At 42.3% G+C, this 23,158-nt stretch overlaps 1 protein-coding gene across 3 annotated transcripts in view; it reads left to right on the plus strand.

Annotated features, from left to right (window-relative positions):
* The first annotated feature begins 1,720 nt into the window (after positions 1-1,720).
* NAXD (NAD(P)HX dehydratase) overlaps positions 1,721-23,158 on the plus strand; it is a 51,774-nt gene continuing 30,336 nt past the window's right edge. The window contains exons 1-6 of one of the 3 annotated variants that reach the window (XM_083883181.1): positions 1,750-1,808; positions 3,067-3,647; positions 4,868-5,239; positions 8,626-8,776; positions 9,845-9,890; positions 11,539-11,627. In XM_083883181.1, the coding sequence (XP_083739307.1) occupies positions 3,086-3,647; positions 4,868-5,239; positions 8,626-8,776; positions 9,845-9,890; positions 11,539-11,627 (1,220 nt within the window). In that variant the 5' untranslated portion in view covers positions 1,750-1,808; positions 3,067-3,085. Of the gene's footprint in view, positions 1,809-2,430; positions 3,648-4,867; positions 5,240-8,625; positions 8,777-9,844; positions 9,891-11,538; positions 11,628-23,158 lie in introns of those variants that run through there. The other 2 variants (XR_014592443.1, XM_083883182.1) reach the window with 2 other exon arrangements.

The raw sequence follows: 23,158 nt of genomic DNA on the forward strand, positions 1-23,158 counted from the left end.
TCTCCTTTGTTGGGCACAAGACATGCTTTTGGTGGAGACACTTGATGCGATGAAAAAAAATCCACATTATTTTATCCCCCTTCTCTTCCAGACATTAAATCAGTGCTGGAGTTATAAGAATCTACACATTCATTAACCTTCCAGTTGGAATCAAAACATGAGTGTATGAAATGTGGTGTTCAACATTTTTTTCCTGTGTTAAAATTCATGTGCGAAATAAATGTCTGTTTAATCTATCTTTTGGATTGCCACCCAGAAAATCAGAGGGTGAAAAGCTTTACTTGTGCTGAACTGAATGAAGGGAAATTTTCACTGACTTGGTATTGGCTTTAAAATCACACCAGATACCAGGACCTATAGAAGAGCAACTTTTCAATAAATAAGTTAATACTTGACAGTGAAGTCATCGGGTATCCAAGGTCCTGCTCTGGAACATGGGTTACTGATCAACCTGGGTCACTAAAAGTTCAGGTTGTCTGTCTTGTACTTTGCAGACAGCATGGCTGTTTTAAGCAATGCTTCTGAAGCTGAAAGACATCAATATCTCGTGCTTGGGTTTGGTCCAGGTAACACCATCAGGTCTGTTTGACCATAGCTTATATATAACACAGGGAAGGAAAATATTGTCTGTCTTCACCCCTTCAAAATATTAATTCAAACATTGACATTTTACTGCCAGTTAGGCTACAAGCTTTTATGAGTTAGTAACACTACTCTTTCTTTAAATACCTAGGAACCTCGAGCAGAAATTACAGCTGTTTTGAGCTTTTAAAAACATTTCAGATTTCTCAAGCATGTAATCTTATTAAGTTTCTCCAGGGTGATGCTGCATTTTGATTCATTGTTTAGATTAAGCAGGTGCCATAGGACCAGAGGTGAACATCCAATGGTAGTTTCACCAGCTCAATTGTCTTTTAAAGGAAATAATAATGGAATGCTGCTGTAAAATCACAGGATCACACATGTCAACCAGACTACAGCAGTAAGGGCCGTATCCAGTCCTTCCTTAACCACCTCCAGGGATGGTGATTCCACCACCTCCCTGGGCAGCCCATTCCAAGGTCTAATCATCCTTTCTGTATGAAATTCCTCCTGATGTACAACCTACACCTCCCCTGGCCCAGTGTAAGACTGTGTCCTCTTGTCCTGTCACTGGTTGCCCGGGAGAAGAGGCTGACCTGGCTACAACCTCCTTTCAGATAGTTGTAAAGTGGTAAGGTCTTTCCCGAGCCTCCTTTTCTCCAGGCTAAACAATGCCAGCTTCCTCACCTGCTCCTCACAGGACTAGTGTTCCAGACCAGCTTTGTTTCTGGTCTGTGAACTTGGTCCAGCACCTCAAGTGTCCTTTGTGGATTGAGGAGCACAGAACTGGACACAGCACTTGAGGTGTGGCCTCGCCAGTGGAGTACAGGGCAAGTGCTGTGTATAGGGGGAAATGATGTATCTGAGCAAGAATTAGCACCTTAGAAGCAAATCACACTTGCAAATGAGGAGTTTTCTCAGAAACACCTGGCGAGGTGAGGGATGGGAAGAGCGTGAAACGCCGGCAGCGTGGTAAATTCCTGAGAGTTTGTAAGAGCCGCCAGTTAAAGGGCCGGGAAGACACCCCCAACGCGCCGTGACCAGGCCGGGCCCTCACACAGCCTGCGGCGGCGGCCCCGCCCGGGGAGGCGCGGAGCGGTGCCAGGAGGGCGGCCCGCCCGCGGGGCCCGGCCCGGCGCGGAGCTGAGCGGAGGCGGAAGGCGAAGCCGCGCCGATGAGCTGTGCGCGCTGGGCAGCGGCTGTGCGGGGCCCCGCGCTGTGCCCAGGTAAGAGCCGAGCGGCCCTGCCGTGTCCCCGGCGAGGATGTGGGCACGGGGCGCTGTCATCGCCCTGGCCGCGCTGGCCGCGGCCCTCTGGCTGCGCCTTGACGAAGGTACAAACCTCGGAGCGCCGGCCCGGGCAGGCGGCGGGGGCGGGCCGGGTGCTGCCGGAGCCCGGGGCGGCCGGCCCGGTGCGCCTTCCCCGCGGCAGGAAAGGGCGCCGAGCCGGGGGCCGGGCCGAGGCGGGGGGGAGGTGGGGGCGGCCTCGTGACGCTCCCGGCGGAGAGCAGAACCAAAGCGAAGGGGCGGCAGCGGGCCCGGCAGGATGCGGCCCACGCCCGCCTGCCGCGGGGGCCGGCCGGGCCGCTCACCTGCCCGCGGAGGGACGGCCGGGGGCGGGGGAAGCGCCCACAGACCCGACCCCCAGCGCCGCCGCAGGGGCTGCCAGGGCCAGCGGCTGCCGGGGCCCCGCGGGTGCTGTGGCGGCCTGCAGGGGCAGCGCTGCCGCGTCTGTGCGCCGGTGCGGGGGAGGCCGCCCGGCCTGGCCCGGCCCGGCTGACTCGGCGGCCGGGGCGCAGCCATGTCCCTGCCCGCGCTGGCGCGGCGCGGCCCCGCTCGGCGGAGCGCGGGGGTGAGGTAGGCGCCGAGCGGAGCTGCAGCGCCCTGTGTGTGTATGTGTGTGTGCAGGGATCGCGCTCCACTGCGGCGGGAGGGAGGAGGAGGAGGAGGAAGGGAGGGAGGCAGGCGCACTGTGATGAGCAGAGCCTCCGAGTCCAGCCAGCGCCGTCGTCCTGTCGCTCCTGGCGGAGCCCGGGGCGGGGGAGCGGCAGCGCACGGGTGACTGCCTGAGTGAGGGGGAGGAGGGGACCGCGGCTCCGCGCCGGGTGCCCGCTTGTTTGTTTTTCATTTATCATCATTTTCGGAGGGGGCGACTCAAGGGGAAGAGGCTGTTTTCTTTTTCTTTTTTTTGTCACCTCACCCCCCCTCTTGTTGCAGGTGCCCGCAGCGCAAAGCGGCGCCTGGAAAGTTTTGTGTGCGGGCGGTCGGGCCGCGAGCGGCGGCGCGGGATGCGGGGCCCGGGGCCCGGCTCTCCGCCGCTCCCCGCCGCACCGCGGCTGCCGGGGCTGGCCTAGGCGCCCCCTGGGAGAGCCGCGTGCGGGCATTAAACCCCCTCCCTCCTCCCCGCCGCCCTCCTCCGCCCCCTCCGTCCCTCCCTCTCTCCCTCCCTCCCTCCTTCCCTCTCCCCGGTGCGCGGCCATTGCAGTGACCCCGGCCGGCCAAGGATGATTACCAACACGCGGGGCTTCTTGTGGTCGGATCTGGAGACGCGGGCGCTGCTGGAGATCTGGGGCGAGGCGGACGTGCAGTCGGCGCTGGACGGCAACTTTCGGAACAGCCATGTGTACCGGGACGTGGCGTGCCGCCTGGCCGAGCTGGGCTTCGAGCGCACCCCCGAGCAGTGCCGCATCCGCATCAAGGGCCTCAAGCGCCAGTACTACCAGGCCCGGGACGGGCTGAAGAAGAACGGGCACGCCCGCAAGATATGCAAGTACTACGACGAGATGGACCGTATCCTCAGCTGCCGGGGGGGCCCCGAGGGGGGCCCCGAGCCGCTGGCCCCGCCGCCCGAGGTTGCCCAGGCGCCCGCGGGGCCGCTGGGCGCGCCGCCCGCCCCGGGCACGCCGCACAACAGCCGCCAGCTGGACGCCGGACTGGACGAGGACGCCGCGCCGGAGTCCCCCCGCGACAACTTCACCGAGGATTCCGGCGAGTGCTCTTCCTACGCCGACCACCCCATCAAGGTGGAGTGCCCGTCCTTCGCCATCCCCGTGCCGCCCGCTGACGGTGAGTACCCGCTGGGCTCCCGGCGCCGGGTGTCCTCCCCTCGCCCCGCGGGCTCTCGCAGCCCGGCTGCCGGCGCTTCCCGCACTGGCGCCCTTCTGAGCGGCTTTTGCCTTATCCTGCTGCCTTCTGCCCTGTCCTTCGCGCTTCCAGACCCGCCCGTGCCTCCCCCCGCTCCTGCACCTTGCGCGTCCCCGTGAGCCGGGGAGCCCGGAGGGGAGCGGGCTGCTGCGGGTGCTGAATGCTGCATGCCGGGGAGGGGAGGATGCTGCGGACAGGGACCCTAGTGAGTTTTTGTCGCTGTTTATCAATGGGAAACCCGTGGAAAACTAGCTCAGAGATTATGGAGACAAAGTGTCAGGTAGCATTGTACAAGAAAATAAGGATCATTCTCGCCGTAGGGTTTTCCCGTTCCCCAGACTGTGTGCAGTTTTGTTAATCGGTATTAAAACGATGATGACTATAATACCTGAAAAATCTGCTTATTGTTGTAGATGGGCCAGAAAGCTAGGGGAGACTTTTTACATAAGAAATTGCATGGGTTGTTTCAGAAACACAGCTTCTAACTTTATCGGGCTTGTGGACAGAAACAGCACTTCGATAAAGCCTCTCCTTTCCCTGCACGTTCTTTACCCTCCACATTTGCATTGTGGAGGTGCAGGGGAAATATTGCTTGTTTGTTTTCAATCTAGATTTAATGCGAGGTTTTTAATACAAACATGAACCTGTCTTCAGAAGTTGGCATCACTTAGGAATCAGCCAATTGGCCGACGTTTAATCAACCTTCTTTTTACATTTAAACCCCATCTGAGAGTTGTTTACACTAATGTTCTTTTGAAATGCAAATCTAGAATGCCAACAGACTGAAACTCAATTTAGATTAATGTAATTACCTGCAATACACAAACGAGGCTATACTATTTAATACCCTTCACTTAAACCTTTTTAGAAGATGAAAAAGACTCCTATTGTTGAAGTTTAGTACAACAATTAAAAAATGCCTCTGTGATTTTTCTGTTACCCTTGCAACTTGGTAGAAATTTGTAGGTTTGTGTTAGTACTCCAAAAGAAAAATATCTCAGATAAATACAGGTCACATTGAGGAAGTGTAACCTAATGCTTTGTGAGATGTTAGGTCACATCTTGTAGGGAGATTTTTTGTTGCTTTCCTCTTAGAAAATTTTTTCCGTCAGAAAAAATAATTGATTCTTCCCTTGCTCTAGGCTTTAAAGAAGTCAATGCTCCAACTATTACCCCACCTCTCAATCAGCCCAAAAGATCAAAAAAACGCCATACGAATTTGACATTGGATAAAATGATGGAAAAATTCCTGCAGCAGAGCATGGATACGGATGAGAAGTTTTACAGATTCGAAGAGCAGAGGCTCAAAATTGAGGACAAGCGTCGGGAAGCTGAGCATGCTCGAGAACTCCAGATGTTACAGATGTTGGGACAGATGTTGGCTGGAATTTCTTCTACAGTTTCACAAAGGTCACAGTCTATACCTACAAGTCCACCTCGGAGAGCGAACCATCGTTCATATGCGGATAACTTTAACTATAATGCTATGACAGCAACACTTTCTCCACCTATAGGTACTTCCTTCTACAGCATAAATAAAAGCTAGGGTTCTTTTTAAAACTTCTGTGTGAAAGCACTGGTAGTAAGCAGCTTTTGAAAATAAAAGCTAATTGGAATTATTTAATACTGTGGTGAAGGTGTTTGTCTGATGTCAAGTGAAATGAAATCATTATTTGTACCATTATTGTACTGATTATTTAATACAAGTACATTAGTTATAACAAATTTTAGTAAAATCATACCTTTTGAACCCTATTAACCTTGGGAACTTCTTTCTTCATTCATGTCTTTGTACAGTGAAGTTAGGAGAAGTTTTATACATAAAAGGCAAGTAGGAGAGTTGCTGAAAGTAATCTGGAAACATTGCTTACTTTGTAGCAGAAATTTTGCTGCTGTTGAAGTTATCAAGCATAGCCCAGTATATGAAGTTAAGGCTGTGCATGTGTTTTTTCAGGGCTGGGAAAAGAGTGGAGTTTTGCCTACGCTGAAGTAAGTCAGATGTTAAGATCTAGCTTCTTTAAAATAAATTCCTTTACAGCAAAATTCTGAATCCTATCAATTAAACGTTGTATTATTCTAGTAGGCGAAATGGAAGATGAAAATATTTGCTTATGTTTTTTCTACACCAGCTCTTTATAAATTCTATGGCCATCTGAATTTACTTTAAAGAAAAAGGCGGAGTATCTCAAGAATCGGTATTTATGCGCAAACTCTTCCTTCTGTACCTTATGTATGGGCCAGAAGCTGATGGTAGCAATCATTAATAGACTTCTTTGGATCTGTGTGCCTGTGACATTTATCTTTATCATGGTCTCTTTGTACATGGAAGTAGGCTGCATGGGCAGGAGGAAATTAGGGATACTCCATCAGTGCTGGAACTAGAGTCAAATTTGGGCTTAGTGATTGTAGCCTGCCATGTGGAAATGAAACAAGTCTTATTCTGTTCTAATTCTGGATTTTACACTGCTGGGAAGAAGAAAAGTGTAGTTTGAAAAGAAAAAAAAAATTAACTACCCAGCATCAGTGTTGAATAACAATCTGGCATGCCAGATCCTAAGGGGCATTCTCAGAGGCCTGAGAGGCTGTTTCAGTTGTGTGTTAGTTACTGTTTCTCTGTAAAATGCCTGGACTGGGTGGTTAGGCCTGTTGAGGGTTTAGGCTGGTAGATTTGGTTGTTTCTTGAGTGGATAGTTGGTGTGTAGGATTTCCTGGTGGCGGCAGATTTTCATAGGTTATGAATGGGTACAGTGTTTCAAATGTTTTCACTTTTAAATAAAGGAAAACTGGTGTGCTTTAGAAAATCCTGTAGGAAATCATTTGAGGTTCTAGACTGGGGTGAAGCTACCTAAAAGGCCTAACCATTACTTCTAGAAGTTTTTTTCCCGAAAGGCTTAATTATGTGTAACAACCTGAAACTGAGGTTCAGTTTTTCTTGCTGGATTTCATAATACAGGTTTACTATATTGCACTGTGCAAAAATGCGTGTTTTTTTTATTTAACTCTGGCAGGAGCAGTTTGAAATTCTAATCTTCTAATTGGCAAAGGTGTAAAAAAGTGTTTATGCTAAAATGTGAACATAATGCTTCAGGCAACACATCTTCTAAGGAATTAAGATTTCATTTGTTAAGAGCTGAATATGCTGTAGTGATTCTGTAGGTAGAGCAGGGCTATATTAAGAATGGCTTTTTGCATGATTCTCTGTTTTCTCTCCATTTATTATATAGTCACTTTATAGTCACACATGAACAAAAACCAGCAGCAAATAAACAGGCCTTCTTGACAACACTGCACTTTTTCAGGGTTCCCAGCTATATAATATTCTTGTGTGGTTGAAGACCAGCGAGTGTATGAAGTGTGATTTAAAGAAAATAATCTGCCCTATTTTCAGAGGAGATGAGCATTTTGGTCTCCTCTGGGTCACTGCAGTGCTATTTTGACCATAATCCAAAACAGGTTGTGGGGTTTCTTCTTTCTTTAATTTTCATTCCTTTCTGCCCTCCACCCTGCCCCACCCCCCCCTTTTTTTTTATTATTTCTCAGTAAGAGTGGGATGCCTGTGTTCAAAAGCCAGAAGATCAGCCAGGAGTATTTATCATTATTGAAGACTAAAGCATACTATTACTGAAGATTATCATGTCTTGTTTAGGTTTAGATTCTGTGGAAGACAGAGAAAAAGATGCATTTTGCTGATAGCACACAGATTTGGAATTTTCTTGTTTATTTTTTTCCCTTATTATGTCCAGTATTTCTGGAACAGTTTTTCTTTCCCCCCTCCCCCCCTTCTTTTCTCTCTATATTTTTGCAGTTGGGGGATGGCGTTAATGAATTTTATACAGCTGAAAATAAGGGGTATCATGGGAGTTATTTTCTACATAATTATGTTATACATGTGTAGCAGTTCCTTGAAAGCTTTTTAGAAGATCTGTAAAAAAGAAAGTAAGCATGGCTGTGGTCTAGGACACTGGTATTAGCATTCAAATAAGCCACTCTTCTGAACAGAGTTTCACAGGTAATGAGGAGCTTTTAAGAACTTGCTCCTTTAGTGTATTTGATGCAGTTTATGGTTAACACATTGTTGATAGAAGTAGTGATCTTCATCTTTTTCCCATGTTAGGTAAATGTTTTAATTCTTTCTAGCTGTAATTGTTGAAAGAATTTTTTCTCCTAAATTTTTGTAGCCTTTTGAGAGTCATTTGTTACATAGCCTACTGAGTGTGCAGTTGTTTTAGTATGTGGCTTGACATGTAGCTTTGCATCATAGATCTGGAGATGTGTTACAGCTAAAAATGATCGTTGTGTAATATTTGTGATGTTTGCATCTAGTGCGTTGGAGTATAGTTTTACAGAAAGACTTTCACTGTGCTTTGTAACCGCCTACCAAAATAAAAAAGCAGGGAGATAGGCCCTGATTCTGCTAAGAGGTGGAAGTCTTTGAGGGGGAGCGAAATATAAGGTAGGGTGTGTATTTAAAATTTGGTTTCAGTTGCTTTGTGCTTGCGCTGTGTTTGGATGTGTTTAGTACTTACTAAGTGTTCCTATTTCAGTCGAGCCTTATTATGGAACTGATTTCAGGCTGAACTTAGAAGGTATTTCTAGTTACAAAATGTTTGTATTCTGAGTTGTTGTTTCTTTCTGTACCTGAGCTCTAAATTAGGACTGTGAACAGTCAGTGAAAATATTCTCTTCATCAGATCCTGAATGCATTTTTATAATCATCACCTTCCCTAGTTACTCACTGTTCTAAAGGCCTTCAAGTGACAAAGCATTTGGGTTTGAGAAGTATGTCACTTTGTGTATCTTTGTGTGATTATATTAGCGTACATGAGTGCTAAAAAGAAATGCTTGGCAGTAGTTTAAGAAGGAACATTCTTTGAAGTAATACTTATTTTCTTCTTTTCAGTTATAGAGAGATCTTTTTCACTGCACAGAACACACACTCTGAAGGATATGGAGAATATTTTTCAGCTGGTGCGCAACGTGATCCCTCCTCTGACAGGGAAAAAGCATAAAGGTCAAGATGGTCGTATAGGCATTATTGGAGGATGTAGAGAGTAAGTTAAATAGAAATTTGATTTTTGCTTCTGATAAAGCTTCAGGATGTTATAACTACTTGTAGAAGCCATTTAACGACCTTACACTTAAACCACAGTTTTCCAGAGAGCTTTAATACTCCATCATCATGACCATGCATACTTAGGAAAGAACATGGTGCCTTGCAGATATGTTGCAGAGTTCTGATACTGAATGTTACAAGAAATTAAAATGCTGTTTGTGTCTACCTTCTCTGTCTTTTTTTGACCACCAAACTCTCTGTTTTCAGTATTAGTCTTTTCCTATTCCATGATGAGATTTTAGAATGAGTAGAGTAAGACAGTGGCACATCTGATTTTTTGCTTTCTTGGGAACTGTGTGTCTGTATTTTCTTATGTTATGTTTTCTTGTGGGCTTTTTATTTTGATAAATATTGTTGTTCACTAGATTCTGTCAATACCCTGTTTTATGTACTGGAGTAATGGAAATATCCTATTTCAGGGGAGAAAAGATGTACTGCATAAATCAGTTAAATGCTTCACTGACCTAGAAACAGTATTGGCCACAATACTTTGAATGAGCCACTACACCTTCCTAGTTTTCATTTTCCCCTTTTGAAAGAGAGATGACATCTTTCTCTTGTAAGAGAGATCTACTCTTGGAAATCTGCCATTAATAAATGTTCCATAAAGAGCAAACAGGAGCTCTCTTGTAGCTGGGTCAAATAGCCAGGAGTTAGAAGCTAATGGTCATAGGTTCTTACCTCTTGGCTGAAGTAAGCGCCTTTGGAGGGTGACTGTGTTCATATCTCTCTCTTCAGTCTTTAAAAAGAGAATTTAGGACATCTGGAATCACAGTTTAGGCACTTTAGTTAAGCATCTAAAGCCAGATGGGATTGATCCAGGTCACAGATCCCATATTTAGCTTGCAAACAGTTTTTGGCTCTTGTTTTGTTTGTCTCTAAAGTTTTGCCTCTGTTACTTGAGAAAATTTTGCTGCTTTATGGCATGATCTTTGTAAATGCTTCTATGAAAGATCGTTATCTAATCTCATTACTGTTTCCTAATCTAAATTTTATTTCATTTTAGGTACACTGGAGCACCATATTTTGCTGCAATTACAGCTCTCAAAGTGGTAAGTGTTCTTCTATACAAGTTCAAAATGAACTTTTTATCATTTCTGTTGCCTAGGTGTCATTTTTAAAATAGCATACATTCTGTAGTGCACATGAACCTTGAGCTCTAGAAGGTCTTCTCTTGAGCAAACAAAATCCTTAGCCCAGAATTTGTAGAAATACTTTGTAAATGTGTCATTTACTTTATTTCATTCACTGTGTTTCCTTTCTTTGTGTAAGGTGAAGTTAGAAATAGCTTAAGAATTTGACAGTTTCAGGGACTTGGATAGGAAATTTCAAGACTTGATGAAATATTTTCTCCAAAACTGCACAATAAAATAACCTTAGATTGTTTAAAGTTACATTTTCGTGCTATAGTGAGTTTTTCAGGATTTTTTTCTGGACCTGGATAACTGTGTTGAAGGATAACTGCGTTTTTCTTTTAAAACTTAAAACTTTAGCCCAGTAAAATTCTTACATGCTGTAAGTTTAAAGATTGTGGGTGGAATTCAGTGTAATTTCTAATAGCAGATTTTATTTGCCTTCTGACCTTCAGAAGAAGTATTTCCTAATTTTTTTTTATTTTTCTTACAAGCATGAACTTTCTTATTTTATTGACATATTAAACAGCTAAACAGACTGCATAAATACAGGGTGATTGTTTGAATGTAAACAAGTCATGCTTACGTAATACATCTAATTTTCAGAGTGCTCTATATAGTGTGCCAGTTCATTGTGTATGCTTTTCTTTTTGAAGATTTCTCTCAATACATAGATAACCATTCCAGATATTTCCAACCACCTTTTCCCTCAGGATGCAAACCCTCAAAGATTTAAAACTGAAATGATGTTATTAAACCATGTTATTACAAGATCCCAAGGCCACTCAGCTTTCTGGCCACTATGTGCAGATCCAGTGGCAGTACTAGGAGATTCCTTACTGAAGTCACTTGATTCCTGACTGTTGTATCTGCACATAAACAGTCAGAATAGCTTGAAACGTTAAATGTAGAGTACTAAAGCAGAGAAGACACTTCCTTAATACTGGGAAATTTCAGTATGCATGACCAATGCAAGATCACTGGTCTGGTCACTGCTTACATAATTTTATGCGTATTCTGATTTTTTGAGTTGGTAGCAGAAGCTTGAGAATCAACTCCTCAGCTTCAATGTTTATTTAACATAGGGTATGTTGCTGATATTGTGCCAGCCTTTTTCTTGTATGAATTTGGCCCATTGAGTAAAAACAGTAAGACTAGAAATGTATTCATGGGTTGCCATAGCTGTGTTTTACAAGTAGGTTAGAGTAGCATTATGACTCTCTTATGTAGTTTTTCTCATGTTCATCTGTGTTCTTTTTTACATGAGACATTGTAGTCTTTGCTCATCTACAGATGAGAAACATTCCTCAAGTGAATAAAAATCTGAGATTTGTATTTTCAGTCATCCTGTTAGTGAGAAACAGAAAAAAAACTATATTGGAAGTTAGACACAGAAAGAACAGAACATTTGATACTAGTCTGTCATAATAGAAGACACATAATAAAATTTGTTCAAACTATTGATGAGAAAGAATTCAGTTGAATTATTAATTGAGTAATCTTTGGAATGATGAAGTTATTATTAAGTATAAATTTGATAATACTGTTTGCAAATTTTCTTTTTTAGGGTGCAGATTTATCCCATGTGTTTTGTACCAAAGATGCAGCAACAGTAATCAAATCCTATAGTCCAGAGCTGATTGTTCATCCAGTTCTGTAAGTGACTTATGTTTTTTTTAAATAAGCTAGTCAGGCTTACTAATTTTAATATTTCTGTCTGATTAGTTTGTGTTATTTCTTTTGCTGAGTTACTGGATGGATGAGCTGAAGCTCACAAAAACTCCAGGCTTTGTCCTTTCATTAGAAGTGGTTGAATATTTAATATGGGACAATCAGTTGTGAATTTCTTTTTGTGACTGTCCAAGTACAGTTTTTAAAAAGCAGAGATGTTTCTGCTTCTTGCTGACGTGTTGTGTGGTTGTGATGCATTTACCAGTGAACAGTAGCAGGATCCAGAACTACAAATTACTACAAGTCAGCATTTTACAATCTACATTTGAAAGGCAAATGGAGTGTGTTCTCTTGCTTCTTCAGCCCTAATAGTATTTAACAGTAGTGTGTCTTGTTTTCCTCTCACTACTGTGTATGTAGACACCTATGCAAAATTATAAGGCAAGAGAGATGCTTCTTCTTCTTTTTCTTCATGAGTATGTTGCTTGAAATACACACCTGTTCTTGGGAATAAATAGATGTTCCAAAACTATATAAAATGCAGGGTTTAATTAGCAAGAAGATGAAAAGTTTAATAAGTAACTGTCCTTCTAATTGGGAAAATCAGTGTCTGTGTATGCTTCTCCGGATTTTTATTCTGAAATGTGTTACTGATTGATGAACTTTCATAGGATAAATTTGTTTCAATTAGGTGCTATAATGGTTTGCAATGAGCACTGCAAATGAGAACTAAGATGTGTGCCTGAGGTATATGCATCTGAGCTTAGCTTGCACCAGTGCATCTCAAAGTCTATTGGTGTACATAGCAAAGCTGTGATTAGGGTAGGAAAAGCATAAGTTAAAAGCATTGTTTGTCAGATATTGCTGTCAGGAAGGATTTATGACAGTAGAGATATTTTGGTGTCTGAGAACAAGAATGTGATTTTCCTTGTGGGGATGCCTGCAGTTGGAAGTCATAAGTTTATTGCATTCTGAAGGTGGATTTCATTCCTGTCGCTGGAGACAGAGGTGCTTAGAAGGAAGGCAGTTAAAAAGAGTTGTGTTTTGTTGGCAGCCTTTTCCCCCCCACTCCCCAAAAGTAGAAGAAACCCATAACTTTATGGATTTCAGACAAAATAAAAATGATGTTTGAAAGCAAGGAAGAGATAGGTAGGGTTTTTTACCAGTACGATTGTTTGCCTCTTCAATCTAAAAAGCATCTCTTCAGTTAATGTTCTGTCTGATACCATATGATAACAAATGCAATGGAGAAGCCTAATGGCAATATTAACATTTAACTTGGGGTGTCTTGATGTGTTCCACTTGAGATACAGCATATGGTTGATCATCTTGTATGGCAACATTGACCTTGCCTTGGGAAAAGCATTGTTTGTGTACACAGTGGTTCTTGATGTCTGGTAATGGAAAACATTAATAGGAAAAATAGAAGCAGCACAGAGGAAAAGGGAGGTGAAAATAGGGTTCACAGTAAACTTTCTGTTCATGAAAGACTGGATCATACTTGCTAAGTAAGAGTGGGATATTTTTTTTATACGCAGATTCTCAGTGTCTTCCATGGAATTCAGATTTCAGTGAAAACTCTGTTCTTTCTACCTGCAAAGAGAACTTTTGATTTTAAACTTCTACCCTGAGTTCCTTCGGATGTACATAGTACAGTCAATCTACAGATTTTTCATATCCATATATCTTTAAGTCTGTGACTCAGTATTTAATACTTTCATTTAAAAAAAAAATCTGATTAATTTCATGCAGGCAGCTGGGCTAATTGCATGATGCAGTGGATCTGTAAATATTGTTTACGTGACATTCAAAATGAAAAAAAAATGCAAATATCTGAGTGTTCAGATTTTATTTATTAAATTTTCTCATATTTTTATCTCTTCTGCTTCATTCTCAAACCAGGACAGAGGGAAAGAGGAAACAGCTTTTTCTGGTTAGAAAGGAGAAAATCTTGATTGACTCTACTGAGACCAAGTTTTATTGAAATTTACACTAACAGCCTATTTTTCTTGTAAAGTCCTTTGTCTTCAGTGTCACACTTTTCCTATGATCCTTTATGTGTTGTGGAGCCATTTGAGTTCCGCAGGCACGGCCGGCTGCTCTTGATTCAGAGCCTGATCCCTTAAACAGGCTTTGTACTTTCTCCGGGGCCACGCTTCACGCATGGAGGAACCTCCGGGTAAAGCCCACGAGCAGCTATGTCATTGTTTTCTTTTGTGTCTCTCCTTGAAACTTTGCTTTGTTATGATTTCTCCATGACCCTTCAGAGTAACTAGGTAGCTGTTGTACCACTCTCTTATTATGCTAATCATAATTATGGCCCCATGTACTCAACTCCCTGTTTGAACAGCTTGGCATTTCGCCAGGGTTCAGCTGCCATTTCGTACTGCTGGGAGTCTGACATTTTATCATCTTAGCTGCCACTGCTTTCTCTCCTGCCTTCACCTCATAGCAGATCACCTCAAGGGAAGAAAATGCTCTATTCTCGCCCCCTCTAAGTGCCTGGGCTCTTCTGGCTCATTAGAGCTGCTGTTACGGATCTTTGCCAGCATGACTGGTGAAGGTATGTGAGAGTTGGAAGTTGGACTGGAGCATTTCAGGTCTTCAGCAAATGCCTGTCACTTGAAGGATGCAGAGAATGTTACACGAGAATGATTGAGCAGGATTGCAGAAGGCGGGTTATGAAAACGAACATCCATCTTGCAGCATTGCCAGGGCAATTCCATGTGACTTCACATGTAATCCATCCCAGGAATCCCTTTGGTGTAACACTCCCTGCTGGGGACACCCATAGTGCCACTTTATCTGTGGTTTTTGTTTCTTGACTTCATTCCCTGTGAGTGAATGTGAGAGCTGGGACTGCATGTGAGAGCCTAGAATGTGGAAAGATGATGAAGCTTCAGCACTTGGCTCTGTCCTCACTACCTGAGCAGAATAATTAAAACAGGGTGTCTAGGGGGTGTGAATAGTCAGTATTATCAATAGTAACTTTTCCTCTTTATTCAAGGATTCTGTCAAATGCATTATGGCCCCTTCCACAATGACCTGGTATTATTCAAAAATTGACTGGCTAACCTGTTCAATATTGTTGATGTCCTGACTTTTTGCTTTCCTGTGGAGAAGCAAAACATGCATATCACAGAAGCTGTGGTTTTTTGAATAGCAGACTATACCCAGTCTTGGTGACGTCCTCTCCTTGGTCTTGTCACTGCTGCCCCAGGTTTGTGTTGCATTTTCCTGTTTTGTCAGCTAATGTGCTGCTACCATAAGTGCTTCACAAATACAGGTGAGATTAAACTTAGCTTTTGGATTTTATTAAATTTTATTGTAGGTGTTCTCTGTGTAGATTTTTGCTGTAGATGTGTGCACACTTCCTTCATGCATTTCTAGTGAAGACTTTTCAGAAGCTTTTTTATATTTGCCATGTTAACGGCCTGGCTCAGATCAGGTTGAATAGACTTCTTGGATACCTGTGTTGGGTTAGCTTATCCTGTCCTGGTAGGCAAGTGATCACATAGCATATGAGTTATATGAACCCAGCTGGTTGTATGTTAAAAAGAAGAGGAAATAAATCTATTGTGCTGTATTTCCCCTCTTGCAGGGACTTTTCATAATTATACAGAGATTTTCTTCTCTGTAGGTCAGAAAAGATACTACTGAGTAGCCCCCTTGTAAGCTGGTTATCAGGCAGTTTGTAAAGTCAACCGTTGATATACTCCTTGATCTCCAGGGTTTTATCAGAGAAGTAGAATGAGGTCATTAATTTCTTGTGGTGCCAGAGAGGTGATGTAATTTTACATTATCCACTAAAAAAAACACCCTTGAACAAGGCATGGATTTAGAACTAATACCTTCCTCTTGGCTCGTTTTATCTCTGGGTTTGTGTGGACTAGGAAAGATTGTCAGAATTACTAGAAGTCTTACAGTTAATTGCAGAGTTCAGGTTTTGGGTTGTGCTGAGGTGTCTTTCTCTGCCTCGGCTAGCCCTGACACCTCAACAGTAAAGGGGGCACGGCTCGGTAGCAGGGTGAACCTCACCGACCCTGTGAGTTCTTGTCTTTGTTGAAGGAGTGAAGCAACGACGGCAGGAAAAAAGAGGAGGCTGTTCTGGGTTAACTGCTGGCTTTATTCATCAGGGTATCTGCCCCAGCAGACACCCCTCAGCAGAAGCAGCGGGGGAAAAACGAGGGAAAAGAATCTCCTTGAACCCCCCCAATGCAGCACCTTTTACTGGGGGGAGGAACTCAGGGATGGGTCTAACTGGGGACAAATCAGGGGCCAAAGGGGCAAGGCTCTCTGGATAAATGACATACATAGTAACAAATTAATAACTGAGGTGGGGAGACAGCTGAAGTCTTGTCCAATCACTTGGGGTTTTTCATGGAACTTTCCAGACTTTTGAGAGAGACCCCCAAGTGACAGACAAGGCCCAGGGGCTGGATAACTTCTGACTGACATATAACTGGGGTTGGAATGAAACCAATGAGGGTGGAACATGGGTGGCATGGGGCAAACCATTATAACTTATAAAAATGAACTTAATACAAGGAACAAATACATACATAAACTGATAAAACCAAACCCACACCACTACAGGGTTGTGTTTTAAAAAAGATTATTCTTTTGAGTTTGAAATAAGAATAATTGGGAAGAGAATTCTCCTGAGGCTGGACTGTGTATTGAGGCCAGTTACCTTTAATGAAGAAGTTCAATGAAGATCAAGGTTTCTGGAACATATTTTACCTAGTTTTATTGAACTTTGTCTATGTTTTGACCATTTGAAAAAATCCTGAAAGTGAATCATGGGTAGTTGAGGCCCTGATAAGTTAACTGAGAACTCTGAACCAGTACCAAATCTCTTATAGAAGGCCCAGGAATAATCTTAAGGTTCTGGCCCTCTGTAATTTATTATGTGGCAAGGAGGTGCAAAAGCATTGATACAATGTGGGAGGATGCTCATACCTTTTAGTTGTGTTAGCTAAGGATAGCTATTAAACACTACTTTAGTGTAATGCTGGCACTAACCTCGCTTTTGGGTCAGCTATTGGAAGAAGCGCAGAATTGTCACCATGGAATGGCAGGAAATAAACAGAGATTCCTCCAACAATCAAAAAGATGTCTCACAAGTGGCTTGGCTGTGGGTCCCTATTACACCTGCAGAGAGGATGAAAGAAGACATAAACTTTGTGATCTTTCTTCCAAAGCCTCATTTAGACATCAGCCTGGTTAGGAATCACATGAGAAAGTTTGAGGGTTTTTCTTAAGTACTTAGAGGGACATAAAAGTCAATTTGAATGTGCTGGCTTAGAGAATTTAAATATATAAACTCTTTCTTGTTCTGTCGTGCAATGCTATGGCCAAAACTTGCTTATGGACCCGTTTACTGCTTTCTTGGCAAAAAACTGCTCCTCCTTTGCTGTGTGTTGCAGAGTGAATAAAACCTGGGGGGTGTATTCATGCTGTACTATCATCCCTTTCCTTTCTGTTGTTGCAGAGGTCCCGTGTGATTCCAGCAGAGGTTTTGTCACCTCCTCAAAATGTGAGAAGTACCCAAAGATTTTTAGCATTGCTGCAGGGAGTGCAGCTATCCTTGCTGCTTTCTGATATGTCAGAAAGAGATGTACTCCAGTTAGATCTGGCCAAATTTGTCTTCCTGAGTGCTTGACATACTGCTGTGATTTGAAACTGGGATCAAATTTCTTTGGCATTCAATCTTTCTTGAGTTTGAATGAAGGCAGGCATCCCTGGGGTTTGTTTTTGAAGGTTTTAGGATTTTTAGGATCTCCCTCCCCCCCAGATGACAATAAGCCAAGCAGATATTTAGGTTGAGATCTGTCCTGTCTTCTCATGTGTCCACAGCTGACTGAAAGTACTCCAGTCTTCTGGGTATTAATTCAGCTGTTATCTGTGCCTTAAGGGTTGAATGTGAGGGCTACCAATGTGATAGAAACTTGTCACTTTATTTAATGGTTTTAACATTAAAAAAAAAAGTGCATTATTTTTTCTAGGGACATTTTAAATGTGTTCCTTTCTGAGGGAAATTACATTGTCATTTTCATTCAATGGCTTTTAAAGCTTGGTCGATTGCATTTGAAAAATATTAGACAGATTCTATTTATCAGTTCAGTTTGCAGGAAGCATAATGGATCAAGACCACTTCCATGAATTCTGAAAATAGGAGGTCAAGACATTCGGTTATTATGTTTTTGGGACAGATTGTCATAATACATACTGGTAATGTTGAGATAAAACAGACTACAACTGCTTTAAGTATTTGTATATATCTAAGTGCGGGTCATAAAATGATTGTGTTGTTAGCCATGGTATCTTTACAAGGCTAGATAAGGTTGACCTTCAGTGCTGTTGTCTTGTGTGTGTGAGAAATCTGAGAAAATAGAGTCAGACAACAGCTCCTTCTCCTTTGGGGCTCTCTCACAGGATGCAAGAGGCTCTGCTCTGCTTAAGAGAGGTGATCCCATTTGTGTAGTGCGTTTGGGTTCACTGTTAAAGAGGCTGTTTGCTCCGATGCCTGTAGTGTGTGACCACCCAATTCCTAATGAAGCAGAACATTTGATACCTAAGTAAGAGTCTGGTGTCCAAATAGGAGCTCTGAAAAGCACTGAAAACGCTTTCAGTCGTTGTCATTATGAAAAGAAAATCCAAAACAACAATAGGGTCAATATGGCATTTTTTTTCCTGAGTGTTTCCATCAATCGGTCATTCACACTTTTACTGTCTTGAAGGTAGAATAGGGAGCTATTCTATTCTAGGGAGATATTTCTAAAGTAAAGACTGGTATCTGCACATTAAGAGCAGTCCCTTTCTATGAACTTGTGACATCCCTGCTTCTCCTGGATAATGGGTTGCTGCTCCTGCTGCTGCTAATACTCAGAAGAAGCTTACCAGGTTTGCTTCTGGTGTCTAAATTAACTTAGTCAATGTCTGGAAATGAAGACTTGATTTGAATAGAATTCAATCCCGCTCTCATTAAGGTCTTTATTTTTCTTTCATTTTCTTCCCCGTTATTTAATCAAATTGTAGCTGGAAAATATGTACTGTCTATCCAGTGTTTACAGATTGTACACAATTTAAAGATTTAAACAGCCTGTTAAGTGAAAATGACCCTTTTGTCTTCTAAATGTTTGTGGGGGGTATTTTAATATGCTAATCCTAATTTAATAAATGTATCTCTTTTTGTTCTCTAATTGCATCCAAACAGCTTCATGCCAGTGTGTTGTCTCTGCAATTTGCTCTACCTGAGGTGTTCGGTGAGAGACACACAAGTTGATGATGGGCTCAATGAGCTTCTCTAGAAGAAGCTATTATTTCCAGTTCTGTTCATGGGACTGAAAGAGGCTGCCTGAAGCCCTTGGGCTTCTGGAAATTTGCCATTCACTTATGAGAAATATGATTTAAATGTTGGCAAATAGAGCCACTCTTGGAATAGAGAATTAGTTTAATTTTATGCTCAACATTTTTTTGCATTGTTTGGGTTTGCTTTTCATTCATTTGACCCATCCTTTCCAGGATAATTTTACTCCCTATCTTATTTTCCCAGTTTCCAACAAAAACCTCACCCAAGGTTTACCAGAATTGGTAACAATTAGCCTTCTGAGAGAACTACTTCAGTTCTAGAGCTACACATTATGTCCCATCTTTGGCTCTTTTGATGTGTTGTATTACATGACAGGTTCCAAGTGTCAGCAGATCTAACATTTGATTCACATTAATTATAATGACCTGCAGCGTTTGGACAAACAAAACTGAAACTTTCATCTTCAGATAAGAAACTTTTTTCCCATCTTTGAAGATATGTCTGTAGGTTTGCTATGAAATTGCCCCCTTAGTGTGGCTTTGAGTTTGCATAAACAGACTTGTGCAGTGGTACATTTTAATGCATTTGGAGTTGCCTCAGTTATACCAAGTGTGTACAGATAACGAGCAGAATTTGAATAACGTGCTCTCCAGTGAGGAGCCATATAGTCAATCTGGTGACAGCAGTCTTGCTTTTGTCCCGTGTTCTTCTCTAGCAGGGAGTCCCACTGATTGGCATTGCTGATGTCCAAAGTACATCTCTGATTACTAAGGTGGTACCAGCTCTGTCTAAGACCCATGTGAAGAGCTGCAGTCCTGCTGCCTCCTCTTCATGCTGTCATTCATGCTTATCTACTATTTCTGTAGTTCCTGGTTATACACTTGCTGACTTTGCTTCACATATTCTTGTTTCCATGTAAAATTTGACAAGGCTGCACCTTATCTCTTGTTCCTTTCCGTCCTCTAGAAAGCAATGACAGAAACTGTCATTCATCCTGAATGGGGAAAGCTGCTGTGTTTAGAGCTTGCTATGATTATTTAAAGCTATTGCTTGGTGGCTTTTGATCATTTGGTAAAAGCCAGTCTTTGAATAAAATGAACATAGAACAAAATTTTGTTTCTTTGGAGAGTTGAGGATGTGAGTGGTGTTTTAGGTCCCAGCTGTCAAGTGTCCCCCCCACTCTGGGCAGTGACCAACCTAGATCAGATTTTCAAGCAGATGGCACCTGTCAGATATCTGTTACAAACAGCTCTAGAAGATGTGTACAAACTCTGGGTGATATGAGGATAGTAGCCACCGTCTTCGGTGTTTGCTGGGCATTTTTTGTTTGTTTTTAATGTTAGGAGGTTTTGTTTCTTTGTTTTTGGAAAGGTTATTACGTCAAGTTTTCCCTAAGGTGGAGATCTACAGAACTGTGTTTTAGGACAGTTTTTGTTGTCTGATAGTGAAATATAGTGGAAGAGTTCTGATGAGCACAAAGCTTAACTTGGTTCTTTCTTTATTAGCTCTTCACCTCAAGGCTGCCCCCAATGACTTCTCCCAGTCTGTACTCATATCTAGAATTGACCCAATCCAGGGGCAGCACCTTGCACTCATTGAACTTCATGAGGTTAATGTGGCAAAAGTTATCTAAAGCCACTAATAATTTTCAAAGAAAATTTGTTCTCACTATTTTAGAGACTCAGTGATTTTAATTTGAAGACTCCTTGCCTTTTTGCCATGGAAAGTACTTTTCTCAGTACATTCTGGAAGCAGAGAAAAGAACAAAAAGATAAACAGGCAAGATACTGAACACCATACCTTGGTCCTGTCTACCCAGCAGCTTCAGGGACAGTAAATGATAAAGGTGTTATGTCTGTCTTCCCAAGAGATCATCAGTCATCTCAGCCTCCCCTTACCTCTCACTAATAGCCAAGGAAAGCTGATCAGACCACAACTCTGGTGTCCTTTTCTCTCATGTGTCTCCATGTAATTCCCTCTCTCTGCTTGCTTGTTTGTTTTGATCTGACTAATGGACAGTGTGTGAAGTTGATTCAGTGATTGCTGACATTAGCTTTAGACTCTTTCTTACCTATACAGCTTCACAGATACGACACAAGTTACAGAACCTCCTTCAGTTTTTCTTACTAATTATTCTGTTGTCTTGCAGTTGTTATTTGTGTGTTTACCCTGTGATAGTTCTTTAATGTTTGCAGTCAGGTTTATTGGTTGCTTTGCAGACAAGCTCAGGTTTTGAGGAAGTGTTTGGGAATTTGGAGGGTTGTTGCTTAGTTGCTTGATTGAACAACAGTGAGCTGTCATAATCTAAATTTTCATCAGAATGGCATCTGATAACATGTCACATAACATGGAGTGTTATGGAAGTAGCTGTTACAGATCGGTTCATTCCCCATTTATTCCCTCATGTGATTTGTCACTAGAATATCTTTTTGCACATGTGCACAATGGTACTATAATTCACTGTCCATGTTTACAGGTGTTACTGCTAGGATTCAGTTTCCCAAATATTCCTATTGTGTATGTCCGTGGTGTAGAGTTTGTATTTTTATATTAGGGAAAAGCTAAATTAGTTCCTAAAATCTTGCCCTATCACCTTCCAAAAAAACTTGCTTTATTTTGGAAAGTCCCAAATTTTTATTTAATCAGTCTCTCAAGGGTTTTTTACCCTCTTCTCAGAAACTGAAATGCTGTTTTCTCCTGGCCTTAAGAGATTTTCTTACTCCTCTTTATGTTATTACTAGTTTTTTGCTTTAGAGTGGGGGTATTGGATTTGTGGTATCTCTTTTGGAAAAAAAATCAAGTTGGGTATCATATGGCTCTGTACTGCTAAAGGCAATAGTAATTCTTGCTTGCTTGATTTGTTTCTGTCAAAGCTTGAAGATCACATCTCTTTTGATCAAGGAGACATCATCATCTTCTTCATACCTTGTACCTTTCTAGAGAGGTGTTGGGTTTTTTTTAAATACAGCGCTAATTTCAGTTGTTCCAATGTCTTGTGCAGTGGAGGTGATAATTAAAAGAAGAGGTTTGAGATCAGGTTAGTAACCAGGCAGACAAATTGCCATGAAGTGACAAGGGGGGGTAAACTATGTTCTTTGTGTGAGTGTAGTACACCATTATCAGCTGAGGACCTGACATGGTATTCTGTTCTGGTGCCTCCAAAGTAGTCTTTTCCAAAGGCATTGTTGTCTGGTTTTGATCCACAGGCAAACATGAACATGAACAAGAAGACTTTTTCTGTAATGATAAGCTAAATACTGACAAGACATATTTATTTCTCAGTACTGAAGCACAACCATCTGTACAGGCAAATTATCCAAATGGTCCTTAGCAAGGATTTTGGCCCATGCCAACCAGCCTTTCCCAACCACTTTTTCCACTGAAGAGGAATTACCATGGCACAGGAACTGTGCCTGACAGGCAGGTTGAGCTTTGTGTGTTTTGAAGCCTGAGAGTGCAGAGGCCATCTGATCTCAGAGTCAGAGCTTTTCTGGGTGTGTTTAAATATAGTGTGTAGACTGTAGCTGTTAAGAGCTAGAGGAATTTCTGCCTTTGTGCTAAATCCCATGGTCAGGAACATTCAAGGTTTACCTCCGCCTGAAGAAAGCTGTTGATCATTTGTATCCTATCAGCTTTAAAGTGCTACTGGTTTGATGTGTGTGTGTGGAAATAAAGTATGAGATAACACAATAGCCCTTCCACTTCCAGAGCAGCTGTGGATACAGCATTTTGGTACGGTGTCTGTAGCTGCATAGCCACAGCTGTTGTGAACATCCCTGTCTTGAAGTGAAGCTGGCATGATGCTGTTGTGAGACAGTATTTTTCTGCTTTCTTTATGAAGATTGAAAATCCATCAGTTACTTTACAGCATATTTTTATAGCTGATTTTGCAATGTAGCAGTCATTATCACCATTTTTAATCTCTTGACCCTTCGCATCTTGGATTGCTTCTTGATGTGACGTTGCAAAGGAGTTGAACATAATGTTTGTAGAACGCTTTAAAGATGAAAAGCTCCACAGTAGGTTTTTATTATTACCAGAGGCAAAGTGTACAGGAGTGGCTTAATATTGGACTGTTTATTTCCCAAGAGATGGCTTTGTTTTGAAAAGTGCACATTATTAATTGAGTTTTAGACAAAATTATCTCAATCCTGAATATAAATAATTTGACAATTTTATGGTTAGATTATTTGTACATGAT

Source organism: Zosterops lateralis (genome assembly GCF_965231275.1).
Source record: "Zosterops lateralis genome assembly, chromosome: 2".
NCBI classification, from domain to species: domain Eukaryota; kingdom Metazoa; phylum Chordata; class Aves; order Passeriformes; family Zosteropidae; genus Zosterops; species Zosterops lateralis.